Source organism: Saimiri boliviensis, chromosome 7, assembly GCF_048565385.1.
Source record: "Saimiri boliviensis isolate mSaiBol1 chromosome 7, mSaiBol1.pri, whole genome shotgun sequence".
In the NCBI taxonomy this organism is placed as follows: domain Eukaryota; kingdom Metazoa; phylum Chordata; class Mammalia; order Primates; family Cebidae; genus Saimiri; species Saimiri boliviensis.
This window is the reverse complement of record NC_133455.1, coordinates 39340771-39364422: the sequence shown is the minus strand read 5'-3', so window position 1 is coordinate 39364422 and position 23652 is coordinate 39340771. Positions and strand designations below refer to the sequence as shown.

Genomic DNA, 23652 nt, shown 5'->3' with positions numbered 1-23652 from the left:
TTTTATTTATTTATTTATTTATTTGAGATGGAGTTTGCTCTTATTGCCCAGGCTGGAGTGTAGTGGCGTGATCACAGCTCACTGCAGCCTCGACCTCCTGGGCTCAAGCAATCTCCCGACTTTAGCCTCCTGGGTAGCTGAGACTGCAGGCACACACCACCATGTCCAGCTAATATTTAAACATTTTTGTAGAGACAGGGTCTCACTATGTTGCCCAGGTTGATCTTGAGCTCCTGGACTCAAGCAATCTTCTCACCTTGGCCTTCCAAAGTGCTGGGTTTACAGGCATGAGCACTGTACCTTGCCCAATCTGTTTTGTTTGTTTGTTTGGTTTTTTTTTTGAAACAGAGTCTCGCTCTGTCAACCAGGCTAGAGTGCAGGGGTGTGATCTTGTTTGTAACCTCCATCTCCTGGGTTCAGGCGATTCTCATGCCTTAACTACCAAATACCTGGGATTACGGGCACTGGTGACCATGCCTGGCTATTTTTTGTAATTGCACTGGAGATGGGGTTTTGCCATCTTGGCCAGTCTGGTCTCTAACTCCTGGCCTCAAGTGATCTGCCTGCCTTGGCCACCCAAGGTGCTGGGATTACAAGCATGAGCCGGCACACCCGGCCCCGTTCTGGTCTTTGTGACAAGGCTCTGACTTGGCTCCCTTTCTGCTTTTCACTGATACCTTTGTTACCTTTGCATTTCTGTAGTACAGTCATGCATTGCTTACCGATGGGGATATGTTCTGAGAAGTGCATCATTGGCAATTTCATTATTATGTGAACATCATAGAGTTTTACTTACGCAAACCTAGGTGGTGTAGCCTACACACCCAGACTTTATGGTATAGCCTGTTGCTCCCAGGCTACAAATGTATACAACATATTACTGTAGTGAATACTTTAGGCAGCTGTAACACATTGGTAAATACTTATGTATCTCAACATTTAAACATAGAAAAGGTACAGTTAAAAATGTGGTATAAAAGATAATGTATAAATAGGGCACTTACCATAAATAAGGCACTTACCATAAATGGAGCTTACAGGACTGGAAGTTGCCCTGGGTGAGTCAGTGAGCGTGTGGTGAGTGAATGTGAAGGCCTAGGACATTACTGTACACTACTGTATACTTCATAAACAATACGCGGTTGTGCATGGGAAGGGGAAACGCACAGCTTTATTTACTGTAAAGTGGAATTTAAGGAAGGCTTGTGTGAACCATTGCGCATAAATAAACCCTTTCTACCGGGCAAAAAAAAAAAAAAAAAGCCGGGCGCGGTGGCTCAAGCCTATAATCCCAGCACTTTGGGAGGCCGAGGCGGGTGGATCACGAGGTCAAGAGATCGAGACCATCCTGGTCAACATGGTGAAACCCCGTCTCTACTAAAAATACAAAAAACTAGCTGGGCGTGGTGGCGCGTGCCTGTAATCCTAGCTACTTAGGAGGCTGAGGCAGGAGAATTGCCTGAACCCAGGAGGCGGAAGTTGCAGTGAGCCGAGATCGCGCCATTGCACTCCAGCCTGGGTAACAAGAGCGAAACTCCGTCTCAAAAAAAAAAAAAAAAAAAAAAAAAAGACCACCAGCAGCAGAGAAGCCAAGCTGTATACTTAGGCTACACTAAGTTTTTTTTTTTTTTTGAGATAGAGTTTTGCTCTTGTTGCTCAGGCTGGAGTGCAATGGCACAATCTATATAAAAATACATGCTATAATATTTAACACAGTTGTAGAATGTAGTTGTCACTAATAGCATATGAACGTAAAGAAAACATCTATGTTTCAATTGTTTCTTATCTGGTTGTAAATTCAGATTTTGATCCTATTATAATACATAGATATTTTAAAGCAAGACAGTGTTACTGTCTTGTTACATATTATTGAATATGTTACTTTCATTATGATAGCTTTATGTAGTATTGAATGTTACAATCTTTGTTACATACCTTAATATCGTTTAGTATTTAAAATATAGGTAACTTGACCCTCCAAGATAGTGATTCCTTTTGTTTTGCATTTTATTTTGTTTCGAGACAGGGTCTCAGTCTGTTGCCCAGGCTGGAGTGTACTGTGCAGTCATGCCTCACTGTAGCCTTGCACTCCTGAGCTCCAGGGATCATCCTGCCTCAGACCCCAAGTAGCTGGGACTGCAGCCATGTACCACCATGCCCAGTTAATTCGTTTTTTGTTTTTTAATTTTTTGTAGACATTAGGTCTCACTGTGTTTCCCAGGCTGGTCTCAAACTCCTGGTCTGAAGTGGTCCTCCCACCTCAGCCTCCAAAAGTGCTGCAATTACAAATGTGAGCCAACATGGCTGGCCATGACAGTGATTCTTAAAGTCTTTAGTGAGCCACTATTACTGGTGGAATATGTTGTATATCATTCATGTGTGTTGAGGAAATGAGATTTTTAGTAATTATTAACTTTGGAGAAAAGCTTTTTAAATTACAACAAAGCACTATTTGGTGGCAATTTAGTCACCTCAAATGAAAATGTTGAAAGTTTTCTGCTTCCATTGGACATAAGAAATGTCACTTTCAATGAAAAGTTTTTCATTGTTTCTCACCTTAATGATATATAAAGTAGAAGGTAAACTTTTAAGTTAAATAATAGGCATAATTTATACCTTTGAGAAACAAACTTAAGTATTAAGTACTTTACTATTGGGGAAAATAAGAAAGTTAAATAAGACTTTCATTTAAAAAAAAATTATTTTTTAGTAGAGACAAGGTCTAGCTGTGTTGCCCAGGCTGATCTTAAACTCTTGAACTGAAGTGACCTCCCACCTTGGCCTCCGAAAGTGTTGGGATTACAGGCATGAGCAACCACACCAGCCTGCCTGCCTCCTTTCTTTTCTTTCCTTCTTTCCCCCTCCCCTTCCCTTTTCTTCCTTTCTTTTTTTTGAGACAGGGTCTCATTCTGTCACCGAGTGCAGTAGTGTCATCACAGGTAGCTTCAACTTCTTGGTCTCAAGTGATCCTAACACTTCAGTGTCTTGAGTCTCGAGTAGCTGGGACTACAGGTGCATGCCATCAGGCCTAGTAATTAAATTTTTTTTTTTTTTTGGTCTTATCATTTTGCCCAGGCTGATCCTGTGCTTTCAAACTGGGCTCACGCAATTCTCCTGCCTCAGTTTCCCAAAGTGCTGGAATTACGTGCGTGAGCCACTCACTGCATCTGGCTTAAATAAGAACTTTATTGTTAGAAAAGAAACCTAAAGTTTGGTGTGAGAAGAAAAATATTTCTGACTAATGAATAATGCCATTAAATTAAACTTTGTTTTGATAACTTACTTGCCCACACTGATGTACTATAGTGAATTACTGAGTATTGTAATTGTTTTATTGTAATCTCAAACAAATGCTGGCTAACATTCCTACGTCTTCATGCTGTTTGTTACGAATTACTTTGTAGCCTATCCCTCGGCCAGATCCTGTGCATAATAATGAAGAAACACATGATCAAATCCTGAAAAACAGATTGGAAGAAAAAGTTGAACCCCTTGAGCAAGGACCTATGATAGAACAACTTAGCAAAACGTTCTTTACTACTAAGCACCGCTGGTATCCTTACGGACGGTAAGTTTTCTTTTCTTTTCTTCAATTCCTACTAGACACACTAAAGGAATACATAGATTTTCTTCCATAAACAAACTTCTGAAGTGATATTTTGCATGAGGAAATGAACCCCAAGTATAATCACCTACTATTTTTTACTTTCTTTTTTCTTTTCTGAAACAGGGTCTCACTCTGTCACCCAAGCTGGAGTGCAATGGCACAATCTCAGCTCACTGTAGCCTCAATCTCTGGGGCTCAATTGATCCTCCTCCCTTTTTCTTTTCTTTTCTTTTTTTTTTTTTTTTTTTTTTTGAGTACAAACATCCTGGCAACAGCACATGGAGGCCATTGCTGAGGGTATAGGTGCTTTATTGGAGAGGGGATGTGGGCAGGGGATGAGGAAGGTTCCCCCATTCCAGGAGGATGGGAAGAGTCCTGGCTGCCCCTGACAGTGGGATATGCAAGGGCCTCTGCCCAGGCCACAATCCAAATGGGAAGACACCAGTCAGTCACAAAGTCATGTGAGCACCACACAAGCCTGGCTGTAGGTCCAGGAACCTCAGCCTTCCGAGTAGCTAGGACTACATGTATATGCCACCACACCCGGCTAATTTTGTTCATTCTTTTTTTTTTTTTTCTTTTCTTTTTTTGTAGAAGTAAGGTTTCACTCAGTATGTTGCCCAGGCTGGTCCTAAACTCCTAGACTCAAGTGATCTTCCTGCCTTAGCTGGGATTATAAGCATGAGCCACTGCCACTGTACTTTTAAATTTACATATAATTTAACTAAAATGAAATAGTACTTCTTTTTTTCTTCTTCATTTTAATGGGGGAATTTAACCAGAGCTTTCAGTGAATTTATAAGAGTTCTTGAAAATTTTTTCATTCTATGATGTAGTCTTTAATGTGTTATTTTTGTTCATCTTCCTGTTAAGTAATTGATTGTGTCTTTAGCCCTTTATCAATTTCTTTATCAGATTTTGAGTTACTGCAAACAACATTGGGGTACAGCAAAATACTGGGCAGTGTATGTTCTCAGTTCCCTTAGAAACTATCATTGCTCTTTTGTTCGCAAATACATTTTCTATTGATTCTTACCTGCTGTTTCACTCTGGCATTAATTTGATTTTTGTTTGTTTTTGTTTTTGAGATTGAGTCTCACTCTGATACCAGGCTGGAGTGCAGTACCTCGATCTCGGCTCACTGCAACCTCTGCCTCCTGGATTCAAGTGATTCTCCTGCCTCAGCCTTTCGAGTAGCTGGGACTGCAGGCACACACCACCATGCCTGGCTAAATTTTTTGTTGTTGTTGCTTGTTTTGAGATGGAGTCTCGCACTGTTGCCTGGGCTGGAGTGCAGTGGCACGATCTTGGCTCACTGAAGCCTCCACCTCCCAGATTCCAGCGATTCTCCTGCCTCAGCCTCCTGAATAGCTGAGACTACAGGTGCCTGCCACCACGCCTGGCTAATTTTTTGTATTTTTAGTAGAGACAGGGTTTTGTCATGTTGGCCAGGCTGGTCTCAAACACCTGACCTCATGATCCACCCATCTTGGCCTCCCAGAGTCCTGGGGATTACAGGCGTGAGCCACCACACCTGGTCCTGTTTTTGTATTTTTATTAGAGACAGGGTTTCACCATGTTGGCCAGGATGGTCTCCTCACCTTGTGATCCGCCCACCTCAGCCTCCCAAAGTGCTGGTATTACAGCAGTGAGCCATCGCGCCCAGCTGATTTTTTTTTTCTTTTATATCTGTCTCCTTTCATACTAAACTATAAGATGTTTTTGTTGTTTATATTTTTCTTTTTGAGAAGGGGGTTCTCACTATGTTACCCAGGCTGATCTTGAACTCCTGGGCTCAAGCAATCCTCCTTCCTCAGCCTCCTGAGTAGCTGGGATTACAGACACACTCCTCCACATCCAGCTTGTTTAAGCTTTGTTCTTTAACTCAGTAACCAGCACTGGGCTGGCATATTTATGGCAGGGTACATTTACAAAATTAATGAATATACATTCATCGAGCTGCTATAAGTGCTGGTTAATCCAAAACATAATTCCTGTTTACAAATTGTTTATAGTCAAGGAGGGATGATAGTGGAGTAGATAAACAGTTAATCAAGTGTGATTGAGCCTTTAAGGAGCATTAGGAATCAGCCCATAGAGAATGAGGGGAAAACTTCACAGGCAGAAGAAAAAGCATTTTTAGATGAAGTATGTGGGGGAAATTACTAGTAGGTCAGATTTTGGCACCCAGAATATTAATTTATTATAACAAAACATAGCCCATGGTTTCCTGTCTTAAGAAGCCCCTTTCTTAATAATCTCTATAATGAAAGTGATATTTTTATTTCATTTTCCCAAGAAAAAATATTGATTTTTTTTTTTTTTCCAACATGGTCTTTCAATTCTTGCTTCTCTTTTTTATCTCCTCCTTTGAGTTTTCCTTCTTATTTATTTGTTTTTTGGGACACAATCTTGCTGGAATACAGTGGTATGATCTTGGCTCACTGCCTCCCCATCCTGGGTGCAAGTGATTCTCCTGCCTCAGCCTTCAGAGTAGCTTGGACTAAAATTAGCTAGGTATGGTGGCACATGCTACTCGGGAGCTGAGTAACATGTGCCACCATACCTGGCTAATTTTTTGTATTTTTAGTAGAGATGGGGTTTCACCATGTTGGCCAGTCTGGTCTTGATTGAACTCCTGACCTCAGGTGATCTGCCCACCTTGGCCTCCCAAAGTGCTGGGATTACAGGTGTGAGCCACCACTCCCAGCCTTCCTTCTTAATTTAATACCCACTTTGTTTATGCATGCTATCTGGATTTTTCACTATAAAATATTTTAATTGTAAGGTTAGGATATGGGCATACAAGTTAGGAAACCATCTCATAGCCCTGTGTCTTAAATCATTAAATTTCATTATATTCTGAGAATTCTTTTTATGATTCTTAGTATCTCTCATGTTTATTTTTGATTTGTATCATGTTATCCAGGTATTTGTGTTCAAACCTTCTTTGAACTTCTTCTGTAATGGCTTTCAGTAATTGTTTCTTTCCTGCATGTTCCATATTGCTACAATCTGTTGTAGGCATTCATAATCAATTCATCACTCTAAAGGTCTATAACTTCACGGAGACAAGACTGAAGACAGGGAGACTAATTAGGAGTCTTAAAACTGAGCATATTATTTTTAGACATTAGTGTTTAGTTCCCTACCTATGTTTAAACTTATTTACTTAATCTTACTGCTAATCAGCTTTTGACTGCTGGTTAATCTCCTGGTATGTTTTTCCCATTGAAATTACTAGGCACTTTTGATTGTAAATTGACTTTAATTAGGTGGAATTGATTGTCCTAATAGCTATCCTAATAAAGAGCTTGGCAGAACAACCCCAGAGACTAGTTTATGTATATAAAGAGAAATTTTATCTATAAGCATTGTCCTTTTAGATGTGTCATTTTGCTGAATTTTAAATAAGCCTATGTATAATCACTTATTCAACACATATTTATTTGATGTCTATATATTTATTTTAGATTAATGTGAATCATTTTCAAATGTTGGTTTCTGGAATCTATCTATGAATGACCATTACTTTCTTTTTTTCTATCTATCTATCCATCCATCTGTTGATTCATTCATTCATTCTTGGCTTGTTTTTCCTAGTCAGACCATTTCTTTTTAAATGTCAGTTAATATATAGAAGGATGATTTACTAAATATTTCACAGTTCTTAAGTCACAGAAGTCAAAAGAATGGGACTCATTATGAATTTAATAGCTGGGGCTGTGTAACCTCTTTTTAAAGATTTTATTGAAAGATATAAAACACACACATTTTATTTTATTTTTATTTTTATTTTTTTGAGGTGCAGTTTTGGTCTTTGCCCAGGCTGGAGTGCAATGATGCAATCTTGGGTCACTGAAACCTCTACCTCCCAGGTTCAAGTGATTCTCATGCCTCGACCTCCCAAGTAGCTGGGACTACAGGCGCACACCACCACACCTGGCTAATTTTTGTTATTTTTAGTAGAGATGGAGTTTCACTATGATGGCCAGGCTGTTCTCGAACTCTTGACCTCAAGTGATCCAAAGTGCTCAAAGTGCTGGGATTATAGTCTTGAGCCACTGTGACTGGCCAAAACACACATTTAAAGAAAAGTATTTTTAAACTATGCAGAAGTATTTAAAATAGAAAATAGAAATGTTCTCTATTTCTATGTTCTCCATAAGGAATTGGGTATAATATGAGGTAGGGCTATTCATAGAGGTAGAGGCTAACCTACCTGAGTGTTGAACATCTTTTCATGTGCTTATTGGCCATTCATATGTTGGGTTTTGGTTTTTATTTGTTTTCAGTTAAGTGTCTGTAGAAATATTTTGCCTATTTTTAAAAAGCAAATTGGTTGTCTTATTAAGGTATAAAACTTGAAGATAAAAGTGCTATATGAGCTATATACTTAGTAAATATTTTTCTATCTAAGCTTGCCTTTTCACTATGTATATATGTATGTACGTATTTGTTTTTGAGACTGAGTCTGGCTCTGTCACTCAGGCTGGAGTGCAGTGATACGATCTCGGCTCGCTGCAACCTCCTTCTCCTGGATTCAAGTGATTCTCCTGCCTCAGCCTCCTGAGTAGCTGGGATTACAGGCGTGTACCACAGTGCCCCGCTAATATTTGTATTTTTTGTAGAGACAGGGTTTCACCACGTTGGCCAGGCTGGTCACGAACTCCTGACCTCAGGTGATCCGCCCTCCTGGGCCTCCCACAGTGCCGGGATTACAGGTGTGACCCTTTCCACTTTTTAAATAGTGTCTTTTAAAGGGCAAAAGTTTTTAAATTTTGATAAAGTTTAACTTGTAAATTTTTCCTTTTGTGATTCAGGCATTTTGTGTTTTACATTTTCTTTGAGAAGTTTTTTGTTTTTTTTAGACAGGGTCTTACTTTATCACACAGGCTGGAGTGCAGTGGTACAATTACCACTCACTGCAGCCTCGACCTTCCAGGCTCGGGTGATTTTCCCACTTCAACCTCCCTAGTAGCTGAGACTATAGGCACATGCTGCCACGCCCGGCTAATTTTTGTGTATTTCTTGTGGAGATGGGGTTTTGCCACACTGCTCAGGTCTTGAACTCCTGGCCTCAAGTAATCTGCCTGCCTCCACCTCTCAAAGTGTTGGGATTACAGGCATAAGCCACCATGCCTGGCCTCTAGAATTTTTATAATTTAAAAACTCTGATACTTAAAAATGCCAACATTTAGGTCTGTAACCTACTTTGAGTTGATTTTTATATATGGTGTCAGGCATAGATTGAAGTTTATTTTGTATTTGCATCGTTTCTGCACTACTAGTTGAAAATATTATCCTTTTTTCATTGAATTTATCTAGATCCTCTGTTGAAAATCAGTTGACCATGTATGTGTATCCTTGGACCCCACTTTTTTTTTCCATTAATGTATGTTTCAATCTTTATAGTATCTCACTGTTTTGGCTGTCAGGTAGAGTAAATCCTCTCACTTTGTTGTTTTTTTCAGAGTTATCTTTTGCATTTTCATATAAATTTTAGAATCAGCTCATTGATTTCTGTAAAAACCCTACTGGGATTTTGAAAGGAATTGTATTTAATTTATAGATCAGTTTTAGGATAATTTTTTTTTTTCTTTTTTTTTTTTTGAGACGGAGTTTCGCTCTTGTTACCCAGGCTGGAGTGCAATGGCGCGATCTCGGCTCACCGCAACCTCCGCCTCCTGGGATCAAGCAATTCTCCTGCCTCAGCCTTCTGAGTAGCTGGGATTACAGGCACGCACCACCATGCCCAGCTAATGTTTTGTATTTTTAGTAGAGACGGGGTTTCACCATGTTGACCAGGATGGTCTCGATCTCTTGACCTCGTGATCCACCCGCCTCGGCCTCCCAAAGTGCTGGGATTACGGGCTTGAGCCACCGCACCCGGCCTAATTTTTTTTTTTTAACAAAATTGAATCTTTCACCCTTGAAAATGGTACATTTAACTATGTTGTATAGTTTATCATATATGAACATTGTACTTTTTTTTGGTTAAATTTATCACAAATATTTTATATGTTTATGCTATTGTAAATGATACTGAGTTTTAATTAATTTTTTTTTTTTTTTTTTGAGATGGAGTCTTGCTCTGTTGTCCAGGCTAGAGTGCAGTGGCACAATCTCAGCTCACTGCAACCTCTGCCTCCTGGGTTCAAGCAATTCTGCCTCAGTCTCCCAAGTAGCTGGGATTACAGGTGCCTGCCACCATGCCCAGCTAATTTTTGTAATTTTTTTTTTTTTTTAGTAGAGACAGGGTTTCACCATCTTGCCCAGGCTAGTTTCAAACTCCTGACCTTGTGATCTACCTGCCTCAGCCTCCCAAAGTGCTGGGATTACAGAAGTGAGTCACACCACCTGGCCTAATTTTTATTTTTTAAAAACAGGGACAAGGTTTTGCTATGTTGCCCAGGCTGCTCTCAAACTCCTGGCCTCAGGTGATCCTCCTGCTTCATCCTCCCAGAGTGCTGGGATTACAGGTGTAGCCACCATGCCCGGCGATGGTATTGGGTTTTCAATTTTAATTTTTTTTGTTTGTATCTAGAAATACAGTTGATTTTTGTTTCTTGACCTTTTATACTGTGACCTTAAGACAGTTCTAGTAACTTTTTTATATATTAGGTTTCTCAAAATAGATGATCAAAGCACCTATGAATAAAAACAGTAGATGACCATGGCACCTATGTATAAAAACAAGTTTACTTCTTTTATAGTCTGTATGGTTGTTTTTCTTAGTCTTTTAATATGGTGAATTATATTACATGATTTTAAATGTTAAACCAACCTTTCACTTCTGGACTAAACTCTACTTAGTCATGATGTGTTGTTCTTATTATATATTGTTGGGTTCATTTGCTAAACTTCAGTGTATAATTTTTACCTCTTTGTTTATTAGGGATATTATTCTGTAGTTCTATAATACCTGTCTGTTTTTGGTATCAGGAATGATGCTTGCATCATAGAATGGGTTTAGTAGTATTCTCTTCAGTTCTCTGGAAGGATATATATATATATATATATGGAATAGGTATTCTTTCTTTTTTTTAAAATTTGGAATCTTTCCTGAGTCATAGTTATTTCTTTCTCAAATGTTTGGTAGAATTCACCAGTGAAGCCATCAGGTTCTGGAGTTTTCTTTGTGGAAAAGTTTTGATTTACACATTTGATTACTAGACATGTAGGACTCTATGGTTGTTCTGTTTTCTATTTCATTGGTTTTTACTCATTGTTATTTCCTTCCTTCTGCTTATTATGGGTTCAGTTTCCCCTTTTTCCAGTTTTTAAGGCTTATGATTTGGAAACCTGTTTGCTTTTTTAATTTAAGCATTTTAATGCTGTAATTTTCCCTCTCAAAAACATACTTTGTATGATTTGAGTCTTTTTAAGTTAATTGAGACTTGTTTTATGGCCCAGATTATGGTCTGTCTTGATAAATGTGTCATGTGCATTTGAAAACAAAATATTTTTTTCTGCCATTGTTGAGTGTGGTGTTCTAAAAATATCTATTAGCTCTAGTGGTTGATAATGTTGTTTTCTTTAACCTTACTCATTTCATATTTATTTAACCAATTATTATGAGAGGAATATTAAAATCAACTATAATTTGGACTATAATTTGGAGTTCTTTGTTTCCCTTTTTTTTTTTTTTTTTTTTTTTTTTTGATACAGAATCTTACTCTGTTGCCCAGGCTGGAGTACAGTGGTATGATCTTGGCTCACTGTAACCTCCAGCTTCCAGGTTCAAGTGATTCTCATACCTTAGCCTCCCAAGTAGCTCAGATTTCAGGTGTGTGCCATCACACTCTGCTAATTTTTGTTATTTGTAGTAGAATCAGGGTTTCACATGTTGGCCAGGCTGGTCTTGAACTGGCCACAAGTGACCCACCCACCTTGGCCTCCCAAAGTGCTGGGATTACAGATGTGAGCCACCATGCCTAGCCCAGCCTTCTTTTGCTTAGTGTTTGCATGACATGTTTTTCTATTCTTTAACTTTTTTTTTTTTTTGGCTGTAGCTGTTTTTAATAGATGCTGTCTTAGATTTTGTTTCCTGGAAGACCCAAAGATAAGAATTTGGTTTTTGTTTTATTTCAATTTTTAGATTCAGGGGGTGCACAAAGGGTATACTGTATGATGCTGAGGTTTGGAGTACGAATGAACCCATCACCCAGGCAGTGATCATAGTGCCCAATAGCTAATTCTTCAACCTTCTCCCACCTCTTCCCCTCCTGCCTATTCCAGTGTTTTCTGTTTTCCATCTTTATGTCCATGTGTACCCAGTTTTTGGCTCCCACTTGTAAGTGAGAACATGTGGTATTTGGTTTTTCGTTTCAGCATCAATTCGCTTAGGATAATGGCTTCAAACTGCATATGTGCTGCTGCAAAGGATGTGATTTTGTTCTTTTTTATTTCTATATAGTATTCTATGGTGTATATGCACCACATTTTCTTTATCCAGTTCACCGTTGACAGGCACCTAGGTTGATTCCATGTCTTTGCTGTTGTGAGTAGTGCTACAATGAATATAGAATTACATGTGTCTTTTTGGTGGGACAATTTCTGTTCCTTTGGGTATTTACCTCGTAACGGGATTGCTGGGTCGAATGGCAGTTCTGTTTTTAGTTCTTTTAGAAATTTCCAAATTGCTTTCCACAGTGGTTGAACTAATTTACATTCCCACCAACAGTATGTAAGCATTCGCTTTTCTTTGCAGCCTTGCCAACGTTTGTTATTTTTTCTGTTTTTGATAATAGCATTCTCACTAGTGTCAGCTGGTATCACACTGTGATTTTTATTTGCATTTCTCTGATGATTAGTGATGTTGAGCATTTTTTCATGTTTGTTGGCTGCTTGTATGTCTTCTTTTGAGAAGTATCTGTTCATTTCCCTTGCTCACTTTTTAATGGAGTTATTTGTTTTTTTGCTTGTTGATTGAAGTTTCTTACAGATTTCACATAGTAGACCTTTGTTGGATGCATAGTTTGTGAATATCTTCTATTCTGCAGGTTGTCTGTTTACTCTGTTGATAGTTTCTTTTGCTGAGCAGAAGCTCTTTGTTTTAATTAGGTCCCACTTGTCAAATTTTGTTTTTGTTATAATCACTTTTGAGTACTTAGTTATAAATTCTTTATCAAGGCCAATGTCTTCCATAATGGTATTTCTTTGAATGTGGCTTTTGTTTCTTTCTTTGAAAGAAAAGAAAAATGTAAGCAGAATTATATTTCCTAGGTTTTCTTCTAGGATTTTTGTAGCTTGAGGTCTTATATTTAAGTCTTTAATCTGTCTTTAGTTTTTATATATGGTGGTAGGTCAGGGTTCAGTTTCATTCTTCTGCATATGGTTAGCCAGTTATCCTATACCATTTGTCAAAGATCACTTGGTTGTAGGTGTATGGCTTAATTTTGGGGTTTATTATTTTGTTCCATTTGTCTCTGTGTCTGTCTTTCTTTTTGAGACAGAATTTTGCTCTTGTCTCCCAGGCTGAAGTGCAATGGTACGGTCTCTGCTCACTGCAACCTCTGCCTCCCAGTTCAAGTGATTCTCCTGCCTCAGCCTCCTGAGTAGCTGGGATTACAGGTGTGCACCATCATGCCTGGCTATTATTAGTAGAGACAGGGTTTCACCATGTTGGCCAGGCTGGTCTTGAACTCCTGACCTCAGGTGATCTACCCGTCTCAGCCTCCCAAAGTACTGGGATTACAGGCGTGAACCACAGTGCCCATCCTAGAATAGTTTTTTCTAACTATGTGAAATGATGTTGGTAGTCTGACAGGAATAGCATTGAATCTGTAGATGGCTTTGAGCAGTATAAACATTTTAACAGTATTGATTCTTCTAACCCATAAGCATGGAATATTTCTCCATTTGTTTGTGTCATCTGTGATTTCTTTCAGCACTGCTTTATAGTTGAGCCTTTCACCTCCTTCGTTGGATGTATTCCTAGGCATTTTACATTTTCTTGTGGTTATTGTAAATGGGATTGGTAGCATTGTTTTCCTTATCCTTACTCATTTTCTATTTAATCAATTATTATGAGAGGAATGTTGAAATCTGCAACTATAATTGTGGACTTCAGGCTCTCAGCTTGAATATTATTGGTATATAGAAAAGTTACTGATTTTTGTACATTGATTTTGTATCCTGAAACTTTACTGAAGTTGTTTATCAGGTCTAGGAGCCTTTTGGCTGAATCTTTAGGGTTTTCTAAGTGTAGAATCATATTGTCAGTGAAGAGAGATTATTGACTTTTTCTTTTCCTAATTAAATGCCTTTATTTTTTCTCTTTCTTGATTGCGCTGGCTAGAACTTCCGTGGGACTATGTTGAATAGGAGTGGTGAGAGTGGGCATTCTTACTTCGTTCCAGTTCTTAAAGAAAATGCTTTCAGCTTTTGCTCATTCAGGATGTTGGCTGTGGAAATGCTCTCAGCTTTTGCTCATTTAGTAGGTTGGCCGTTTGTCATAAATGGCTGTTACTATTTTGAAGTATGTTCCTTCAATCCCTGGTTTGTTGAGGATTTTTATCATGAAGGAATTTGGATTTTATTGATGGTTTTTTCCCATGTTTATTGAAATAATCATGTATTTTTTGTTTTTAATTCTGTCTTTTTGATGAATCACACTTATTTATTTGCATATGTTGAGTCAGCCTCAAATCCCAGGCAGAAAGCCTGCTTGATCGTGGTGAATTAATAATTTGACTTGCTGCTAGATTTGGTTTGCTCGTATTTTGTTGAGGATTTTAGCGTCCACGTTTGTCGGGGATATCGGCCTACAGTTTAATTTATTATGTTATGTCTCTGCCAAATTTGGGTATCAGGATCATGTCATTTTTGTAGAATGAGTTGGGAGGAGGCCTTCCTCCTTAGTTTTTTTTTTGTGGGTCTGGGGAGTAGTGTCATTAGGATTGGCACTGGCTCTTTGTACATCTGGTAGAATTCAGCTGTGAATCTATCTGGTCCAGGCATTTTTTTTTTTTGGTTGGTAGGTTTTTAATTACTGATTCTGTTTCAGAACTCATTGTTCTTCTGTTGAGGTTTCATTTTCTTCCCAATTTAATCATGGGAGGTTGTATGTTTTCAAGAATGTATCCATTGCCTCTAGATTTTCTAGTTTGTGTATATGGAAGTGTTTGTAATAATAGTCTCTGAGGAATTGCATGAACCTAGGAGGCCAAGGTTGCAGTGAGCCTAGATCGATGCCATTGCACTCCAGCTTGGGGGACAAGAGCGTAACTCCATCCCCCCCCCAAAATAATAATCTCTGAGCATCTGTTGTATTTCTGTGGGATTGGTTGTAATGTCACCTTTGTCATCTCTGTATTACTTTCAACCTGCTTATCTTTGTTTTTAAAGTGGATTTCTTTTTTTTATTTTTCTTTTTTTTCTATTTTCTTTTTTAAAGTGGATTTCTTATAGGCAGCATATAGTTGGAACTTGCCTTTTTTTTTTAACCTAATCTGACATCAGTGCCCCATCTCATTTCAACATCAAGCTATTTAAAATACTTTATCCCTCAGTTTTCAAGACTTTTACTCTTCCTCTGCTGTTTGCTCTTAGCCTGCTTACTTCATTTTATTTTTTAATATTCATTTTGAATATCTACTGTCCCTGTTAGCACAACTACATATAATTATAGTTTATTAGGTATCTGTTAATATTATATTTATATTTTTAGGTGACTTTTTTGGTTAAATTTTCTTCTCTGGATTATTTTCTCTTTGTCAAGGATGTGGCCAGGTGCAGTGGCTCATGCCCATAACCCCAGCACTTTGGGAAGCTGAGGCGGGTGGATGACTTGAGGTCAGGAGTTTGAGACCAGCCTGGCCAACATGGCAAAACCCCATCTCTACTACAAATACAAAAATTAGCTGGGCATGGTGGTGTGCCCTTGCAATCCTAGCTACTCTGGAGGCTGAGGCAGGAGAATTGCTTGAACCCAGGAGGTAGAGGCTGCAGTGAGCTGAGGTTGTGCCACGGGACTCTAGCCTGGATGACAGAGCGAGACTCTGTGTCAAAAAAAAAATAAAAATAAAAAATAAAAGCATTTTCTGTTTTGTAATTTTCCACAAGAATTCTAACACAGTATCCTTAATACAATGTATGGGTACTAAATTAGTGTCTGATGGAATACTATCTCACCTAATTGTCTTTACAGCTTCTTTAATGTGTTCAGTTCCTCTTTGTAATGGTACTTTATGGTAGTTTTGAGGTTGTTCCCCTGGTAAATTTCCCAGTGATTCTTGGAAGTTTTTATTTCCAGAGTACCAGGTTATATGGATTTATTCAGTTGCAGTTTATCCAGGTAGATCACAAGTGGGTTAAGGTGTTTCTCATTATCAGATTCTTAATCAAGGTCAGCAAATCCTTAATGATCCAGAGGTGTTGCCCCATTTCATTCAGTCTTGACGTCACCTGTATCTAATTATTGGCCTCACCCAAGGTGGGTGAACTGGGTGTGTAGGTTGTACCGTAAAGAATTGATGCTGAATAGGCCAGTGGCTAGTAAGTATTGTTGATCAGATTATCTCATGTCGGAAAATCAGAAGTGTTTACTATTAAATCTGTGCACCAGGATTACATGCTTGTAATACCAGCACTTTGGGAGGCTGAGGTGGACAGACTGCTTGAGCCCAGGCGTTGGAGACCACCGTGGACAACATGGCAAACCCCATCTCTTCAAAAAATACAAACAACAAAAAAATCAGTCAAGTATGGTAGTACGCTTCTCTAGTCCCAGCTACTTAGGAGGCTGAGTTGGGAGGATCACTTGGGCCTGGGAGGAGGAGGTTGCAGTAAACTGAGATTGTGCCACTACACTCCAGCCCAGGCAACAGAGTGAAACCCTGCCTCAAAAAATAATAAATAAGCACACGTTTGTGAGCTTTATTTTGCCTTTTCTTATTCTGGCGATTCTGTTTATTTTAGGATGTCAATTCAAAGAGTCTTCTTAGATTTGGGCTTCATACCAAGATTGGGTACTGGAACTGTTTGAATTCTTAGTGTGGGGGATGGGTGATGAGGAAATCCAAGATGCTGGGTTTGGGGTTAATTTGAGGTTTTAAGTTAAAACCTTTGCTTTTGTCTGGATGACTGTTTTTATATTTAATTGTGCAAAGGTTGATTTTTTTCTAAAAATAGCATATATAACCACGAAGCTTCTGTTACTTCCCATGTAATATTAAAGGTGATGAAAACAAATTAAACTAGCTTAGGCATTTTATTTTGTTTACCTGAAGTCATGGGGCTTCAAACATATTCTTTGGAAGGTGCTTCTTCTGCAAACTCATTTATTTTGTACTCCCTAAAGGAATTTACATTCAGCAGTGGCTTTGTAAATAATTCTTGAGGCCACAGTTCTGAATTGTATTGTCTTCCAGCAGCCACCCCTGAGGTATGTCCTTCTGGCCTTCTGTGTTGCTGTTATTCAGGAAGCATGTCATGGCCCTCAGTTGCCAGCATCTCTGTGTGCAAGCTTTTCTTCCTTTCTTTAGTCTTCCTTACTTGGCATGAAAAAAATCAAGTCATAAAGCATTCCTTCTAATCTTCCTAGAACACATCATTTGAGCAATATTATTTTAATAGGACTTTTTCCTTAGGTCAGCTAAAGACACACGACCACAAAAAATTACGTTCCTAGACAATTTGAAGGGTAGGGAATGTCAGGGTTTATTGGGTATAAAGGAAAACACTCAGCAAAGCAAGAGAAGTTCCTGTTAACAGGCCCCCGTCTCACAGATTGAATCCCCAGATTACCATACCAGATCATGAGAAGCCCAGTTCCATTTCTTGCAAACAGCACAGACTTCCCGAGGCTCCACCCATTTTCCCAGTGAGCAGGCTGGTCGGAGTTTCTCTGGGGACCCCTTGGCTGTCTCATTATAGAGTTCCTGATGGTGTGTCTATTACTTTCCTCATTAATTCAACCTTAGTAACTATTGAAATTCTTTTTACATATCTAAAGTTAATATAGTATCTTGATTTATCTTGGTGGTTCCTTTTCCTCTCCCTTGCCTCTAGATTTTGGAGTGCCCCAAGAATCAGTGCTTGGACTGCTCCACTTTTCTGTCCCATTCTCTAGGACAGGAATCTCATCCAGACCCATAGTATTATGGGTGATGATGGCTTCCATACCCATCTGTGGTCAAGATCTGTCCCTTGACCTCTAGACTTACATATCCAACTGCTTACTTGACATGTGTAATAGGCATCCTTAACTTGGTATGTGTCTAACTGCGCTTGTGATCGTCCTCCACAAACCAACTTTTCCTGCAGCCTGCTCTCTCAGTTAATGCCAGCTCTATTCTTAGCTGCTTGGGCCAAAAACCTTGGTACCATTGTTGATTCCTCTCTCTGTTCAATACCCAACATCTGGTCTATTAGCAAATGTTGTTAGTTCTGTCTCCAAAAAATATCCAGATTTGATCACTTATCACCATCCCCTCTGCCACTATCCTGGTCCAAATTATCATTCTTGCCCGTTTTGTTGAAATAACTTCCTAATTGGTCTCCCAGCTGCTTCCTTTGCTTCGCTGCAGTCTGTTTGTAGCATAGCAGCCAGAGTTACCCTTTTAACAGTTTCCTTGGTTCTTGTAATTTTTCTGTTGAAAATTCTCAAGCAGCTTCCTGTCTCACTCAGAAGAACTCAAGGCCTACAAGTAGCTGCATGATTTGGTCTTGCATTACCTCTCTGCTCTCATGCTCTACCATCTTTTCATTGCTCATGCATTCTGGCTACATAGCCTCTTTCCTGCTTTTGAACATGCCCTTCCTTCCACCTCGGGGCCTTTATACTTGCTGTTTGTCTGCCTAGAACATACTTCCTCTCAGTATTGGTAAAGCTAGCTCTCTTACTTCCTTCAGGTTTTTACTCAATGAAGCCTTCCCTGGCCAACTTGTATATCTTATTTTTCTGTCTCCTGCATTGGAGTGTAAGATAAAAGTTGGGATTTTTATCTTGTTTTGTGTATTACAGAATCGTTAGGACCTACACGTAGTAGGTGCTTGCAGATTTTAAAATGGATAAATGATTCTGATTCTCATAATACCTTTTTATTTATTTATTTATTTTTGAGACGGGTCTTGCTCTGTCACCCAGCCTGGAATGCAGTGGCCTGATCTCAGCTTACTACAGCTTCACCTCCCAAGTTCAAGAGATTCTCCTACCTCAGCCTCCTGAGTTGCTGGGACTATAGATGCATACCACCATGCCTGGCTACTTTTTAAAGTTTTTGTTGAGATGAGGTTTCACCGAGTTTCCCAGGCTGGTCTCAAACTCCTGGTCTCAAGTGGTCTACCCATCTTGGCCTCCCAGAGTGCTGGGATTACAGGCATGAGCCACTGTGCCTGGCTCCCATAATTTTTAAAAATTAGCTGGGCATGGTGGCGCATGCCTGTAGTCCTACCTACTCAGAAGACTGAGGTGGAAGAATCACTTGAGTCAAGAAGTTTGAGGGTGCAGTTAGCTATGATTGTGTCATTACACTCCATCCTGTGTGGTAGAGCAAGACCCTTCAGAAAGAAAGAAAGAGCAAGAGCAGAAGGGAGGGAGGGAGGGAGGGAGACAGGCAGGCAGGAAGGAAGGAGAAAATAATCCTAAATTTCTGAAATACAGGGCAATCTTACAAATGCATGAATAATAGTACTACTTTAGGAAACTAGTATTTTCCCACAGAGACAACAAAAATTAGCTACTTTCATCAGTAAGAAACAGATTTGATTACCTAGCTTAGTATAAACCAGGAGGTAAAGTTCTCTGGGTTAAGAGCTATGGACCAGTGTTCCAGATGTCACTGAGTCATTGCATAATTTTAAGAAGAGTAACAATATGACGTGGTTTGCCAGGAGCAATCTCAGTTTAGCTCTTGTGCTAATTATTAATAGTACTTGCAAGGTTCCCAATCTGGATGATAGAATAAGGTCATCCTAAAATTAAGGTTATTGCTTTTGGCTAGTGATTGTAGTGTACATTAAAATTCATGCATGATAAGAAATCTGTAAATGCTATTTGACGTTTATTGAGCATATTTTAGAACTTGACTTTGTTCAGTTTAGAGCTATCAGAGTCTCAAACATTTTCAGTCAATCTTGAGTAGTAAATATAGTTGAAGGGTGTATGCTGAATGACTTTTTTTTTTGAGACAGTCTTGCTCTGTTGCCAGGTTGGAGTGCAGTGGCGCAATCTCGGCTCACTGCAACCTCCACTTCCCAGGTTCAAGCAATTCTCCTGCCTCAGCCTCCCAAGTAGCTGCGGTTACAGGTGTGCGTCACCATGCCCAGCTAATTTTGTAATTTTAGTAGAGACGGGGTTTCACCATGTTGGCCAGGATGGTCTGTATCTCCCGACCTCAAGGTCTCAGACTTCATTGAGAGTCTGATGAAAGTTCTGAATCCACTGCCCAGAAAAACACATATTCAAAATTTTTACAAATAATTTCAAGAAATTAATGACTTCCCATACCCTTTCTAGAACCACTATTCTGATAAACATTCTCCCTGCTTTGAGAGAATGCCTTTCTGATTACCTGGTATGTTAATGAAACCTTTTAGAAAAAAACATAGTTTTCCCTACGCCAATGTAAGCACATGTAGAAATGTTTATACAAATGGTATTTTACTGTGTGTGTATTTTGACAACTTACTGTTCCATGGTATTATATACAGATGCACTTCATTGTTTTCAACTTAATTCCTATATTTTGCAGTTTAAAAAAAAAAAAAAAAAAACAATGTATCAGGAAGTTGCCTCTACGAAACCTGAAGCAAAAAAATGCTTTAGATACCTTTTTTTATTTATTTATTTTTAATAGAGATGGGGTTTCACTGTGTTAGCCAGGATGTTCTTGATCTCCTGACCTCATGATCTGCCTGCCTTGGCCTCCCAAAGTGTTGGGATTACAGGTGTGAGCCACTGCACGCAACCCAAAAAAATGCTTTAGATAGCCTAACAACCAAAGATCATAGGGTGCATGTCTTACCATTTATAGTATAAAACTGAATTTCCACATTAGCAAAATTTGAAAACTGAAAATTAACTCATGATCAGCTTGCCAAAATCTGACCAGAAGGAAATTTTTGAAGATAACTCATCACAAAAACACATGTACTCTACACAGAAATTTTTCTTAATAAAGAAAAAAAGGAAGTACAGAGAAGCAAAAAGAAAAATTCTCCATAGTGAAATCACTCAAACTATCACTGCCAACAATGCATTTCATTTCTCTTTATCTATATGTAAGTTTTGTTAGTTTGCTTATTTTTACATGGTTATGATACTGTATATATAAATTTGCCTCCTGTATTCTTCCTTAATATTTCAGTTACTTTTTCTATATTCCTTTGATATAGAGTGGTAGAAGAAGAATTACTAGGTCGGAAGTTATGAATATTTTTTGATACATCTTATCATACTGCTTTTCAAAAGTATTGTACCAATTTATACTTTTAAGCAGTCAGGTCTGATACTGCTAATTTCACCACACCTGTGCTTGGATTGGGCATTATGATTTTAACATGTTTGTGATCTCAAAAACAAGTGAAAGGTTCCTCACTGTTCTGATTTGCAATTCTTCCATTTTTCCATGATATTACACATTTTTCCACAAACACATTACTAGTTACATCTTACTTTATATTAAAACATGATTTTACATGTTGAAAGACCTCCAGTTAGAGAAAAATAGCCCCTTGTAAATAAACCTTTAACAGAACATGTTCATGATGTGGTGTTTCTTTTTTCTTTTTTCTTTTTTTTTTTTTTTTAAATGTTTTAGAAGCCTAAATCTCACTAGATGTGATATTTCTTTACTACAAAGACAAACAACCATTAGTTTTTAATTCAAAGTCAGTAATCTAGGTTATCATGTTGAAATCATCCTCAAGATGTGAAAGAAAACTATTTTAAATGCTTAGTTTGTGGTGATGTGCCTATTGTCCCAGCTTCTAGGCAGGGTAAGGTAAGGAGGATCCCTTGTGCTAGGAGCTTGAGGCTGTAGTACACTGTTACTGAGCTTAGGAATAACCTCTGCACTTCAGCCTGGGCAATAAAGTGAGACCCAGTCTCTAGGGGAAAAAAAAAATGATTACAAAAAGAAAAGAAAACAAATTTTCACAGTGGGAGAATGTGGCTTATTATTAAGAAATGCTTGATACATAGTTTCATTGATTTTTTAAAAAGTAGTTCCAATAGCAAAATAATCATGGAAATTTAAGATTTTATCAGGAATAATTAATTTTTATTAAAGTAATCTTATTCCAAGTTATTTTCTTCTTTTCAAGGTATCACAGATGTCGTAAGAATCCAAATCCTCCAAAAGACAGATGATGCTGAGGTTCCTGGGAGAATCAAAGAGAAATGTGCCTCATTTGCAATTTGAAAAAATGCCATCTGGTGTATTCACTAATATGTAGTAAAGTAATAATGATAAAATACCTTTTCATATATTAGAATGTATACTTTTATATATGTCAAATAATTCTGGATTTGACATTCTCATTTAGAGAAACGTATCACATTTTCTTTTTCTTTTTCAATTTTAGTCTTTCATTTATGTATGGTCTCCAATTTAGGACTTTTCCATAGTGCCAAAGCCATGCATATTCAGTAGAACATCAATAGGTTATATCAGAACACTTTATTATAAAATAGGCTTTGTGTTAGTTGATTTTGCTCAACTGTAGGGTAATGTAAGTGTTCTGAGCATATTTAAGGTAGGCTAGCATTTTGAATTTATGATATTTTTAATTTACAGTGGGTTTATTGGGATGTAATTCTACCATAAGTTGAGAAACATCTGTTTTTGTGTGTCTAGTATGATTTAAGTATTTTTGCATCATTAGCCAAACATTGTTAGTAGTATAAATCTGATTAATAAAAAGGTACATGGCTTTCCTGAGGGAGATTTTTAAATTGGCTTTGAGAATAAACTCGTAAGGTCTACCAAGAAAATAAATGTTATAATGTTTCAGTTGGCTTCTAGGAAATAATTAAATTACTGATATTTTGATCAGGTTTTACTGGCTACTAGGCCCCTTCCATCCATTCTTGTTAAATTCTCAAAATAATCCTTTGAAGAAGGGACGTAATTGCATTTTACAGTGACTCGAACCCTACCAAACAAGTGAGAGAGCCAGGAGCCAAATTGTCAGGCTTCAAAGCTTTTTTTCAGTGCATCACAATGACAAAGGGGTGGTTTTCTTTCACCCAAGAATGTGCTTTCCTAGAGATTTTTCTAGAGAGAGTATTATGTAATTGGTTTTGAGGGTTTTTTTCCTGGCTGTCTTAAAGATTATGCTAGCTTCAGAACACATGCAAACAGCTGCAGCTCTGTGTTAAAATGTTAGTGCCACTAGACTAATGTTATCAGAATGTTAATAGATAACTCTGCTGCCACTACTAGTTACATATGATCCTTAATAGCATTGCTTCCCCTTCACCTCTATTAAGGAGGTGAAGAATCTTTTAATAAGGTAGAAAGTTGCTTTATTTAAACTTATGCTGTAAAATGTTTGTGATACAGTAAAATTGATGTGAAAAATAATTTCTCATTCAAAGTCCGTTGTTTGATCTAGTTCTTTTAGTAAAGGAACTATAGTTGAAGTTTTAAGTAGCCAGTGAAGTAGGAGAGAGTAAAGGAAATAATTAATAATGGTGACCTTCTGTTACCCAAAAGAAATACTTTTAAGTGGCTTACTTTTTCCATTAATATAAATTTCATTTGGAAAGATTAAAAAAATAAGTTTGATTGAATTTAATAAATCAGAAATATTTACAAGCTTTGTCAATGATGTATTCTTGAAAAATGTTTGGTTTTCTTTCAGGTTGACTTATATCCAAAATTCTACAAATTTTTAGCTATGTTATAAATGTAGAAAGAACTAAAAAACAAATCAAAATATAATGATGAAGATTTTTCTTCCAAATACCAAGCTTTACTAAATAGGGATTGTCCTCAGACACCCAAACTCACATAATTATGTGTCAGTGCTTTGGCACATTAACTTTGACTTTACTGTACTGGTAGTATAGATGTACACTGTACTTCCTGAGA

The 23652-nt window shown here is 38.1% G+C and overlaps 1 protein-coding gene across 8 annotated transcripts in view; it reads left to right on the top strand.

The window, feature by feature from the left end:
• MRPL42 (mitochondrial ribosomal protein L42) overlaps nucleotides 1-23381 on the top strand; it is a 76831-nt gene extending 53450 nt beyond the window's left edge. For 7 of the 8 annotated variants that reach the window (XM_074402431.1, XM_074402430.1, XM_074402435.1 and 4 more), the window contains 2 exons: nucleotides 3405-3568; nucleotides 21881-23381. In XM_074402431.1, coding sequence (XP_074258532.1) covers nucleotides 3405-3568; nucleotides 21881-21926 — 210 coding nt within the window. In that variant the 3' untranslated portion in view covers nucleotides 21927-23381. Of the gene's footprint in view, nucleotides 1-3404; nucleotides 3573-21880 lie in introns of those variants that run through there. The other variant, XM_074402433.1, reaches the window with a different exon arrangement.
• Nucleotides 23382-23652: the final 271 nt, after the last annotated feature.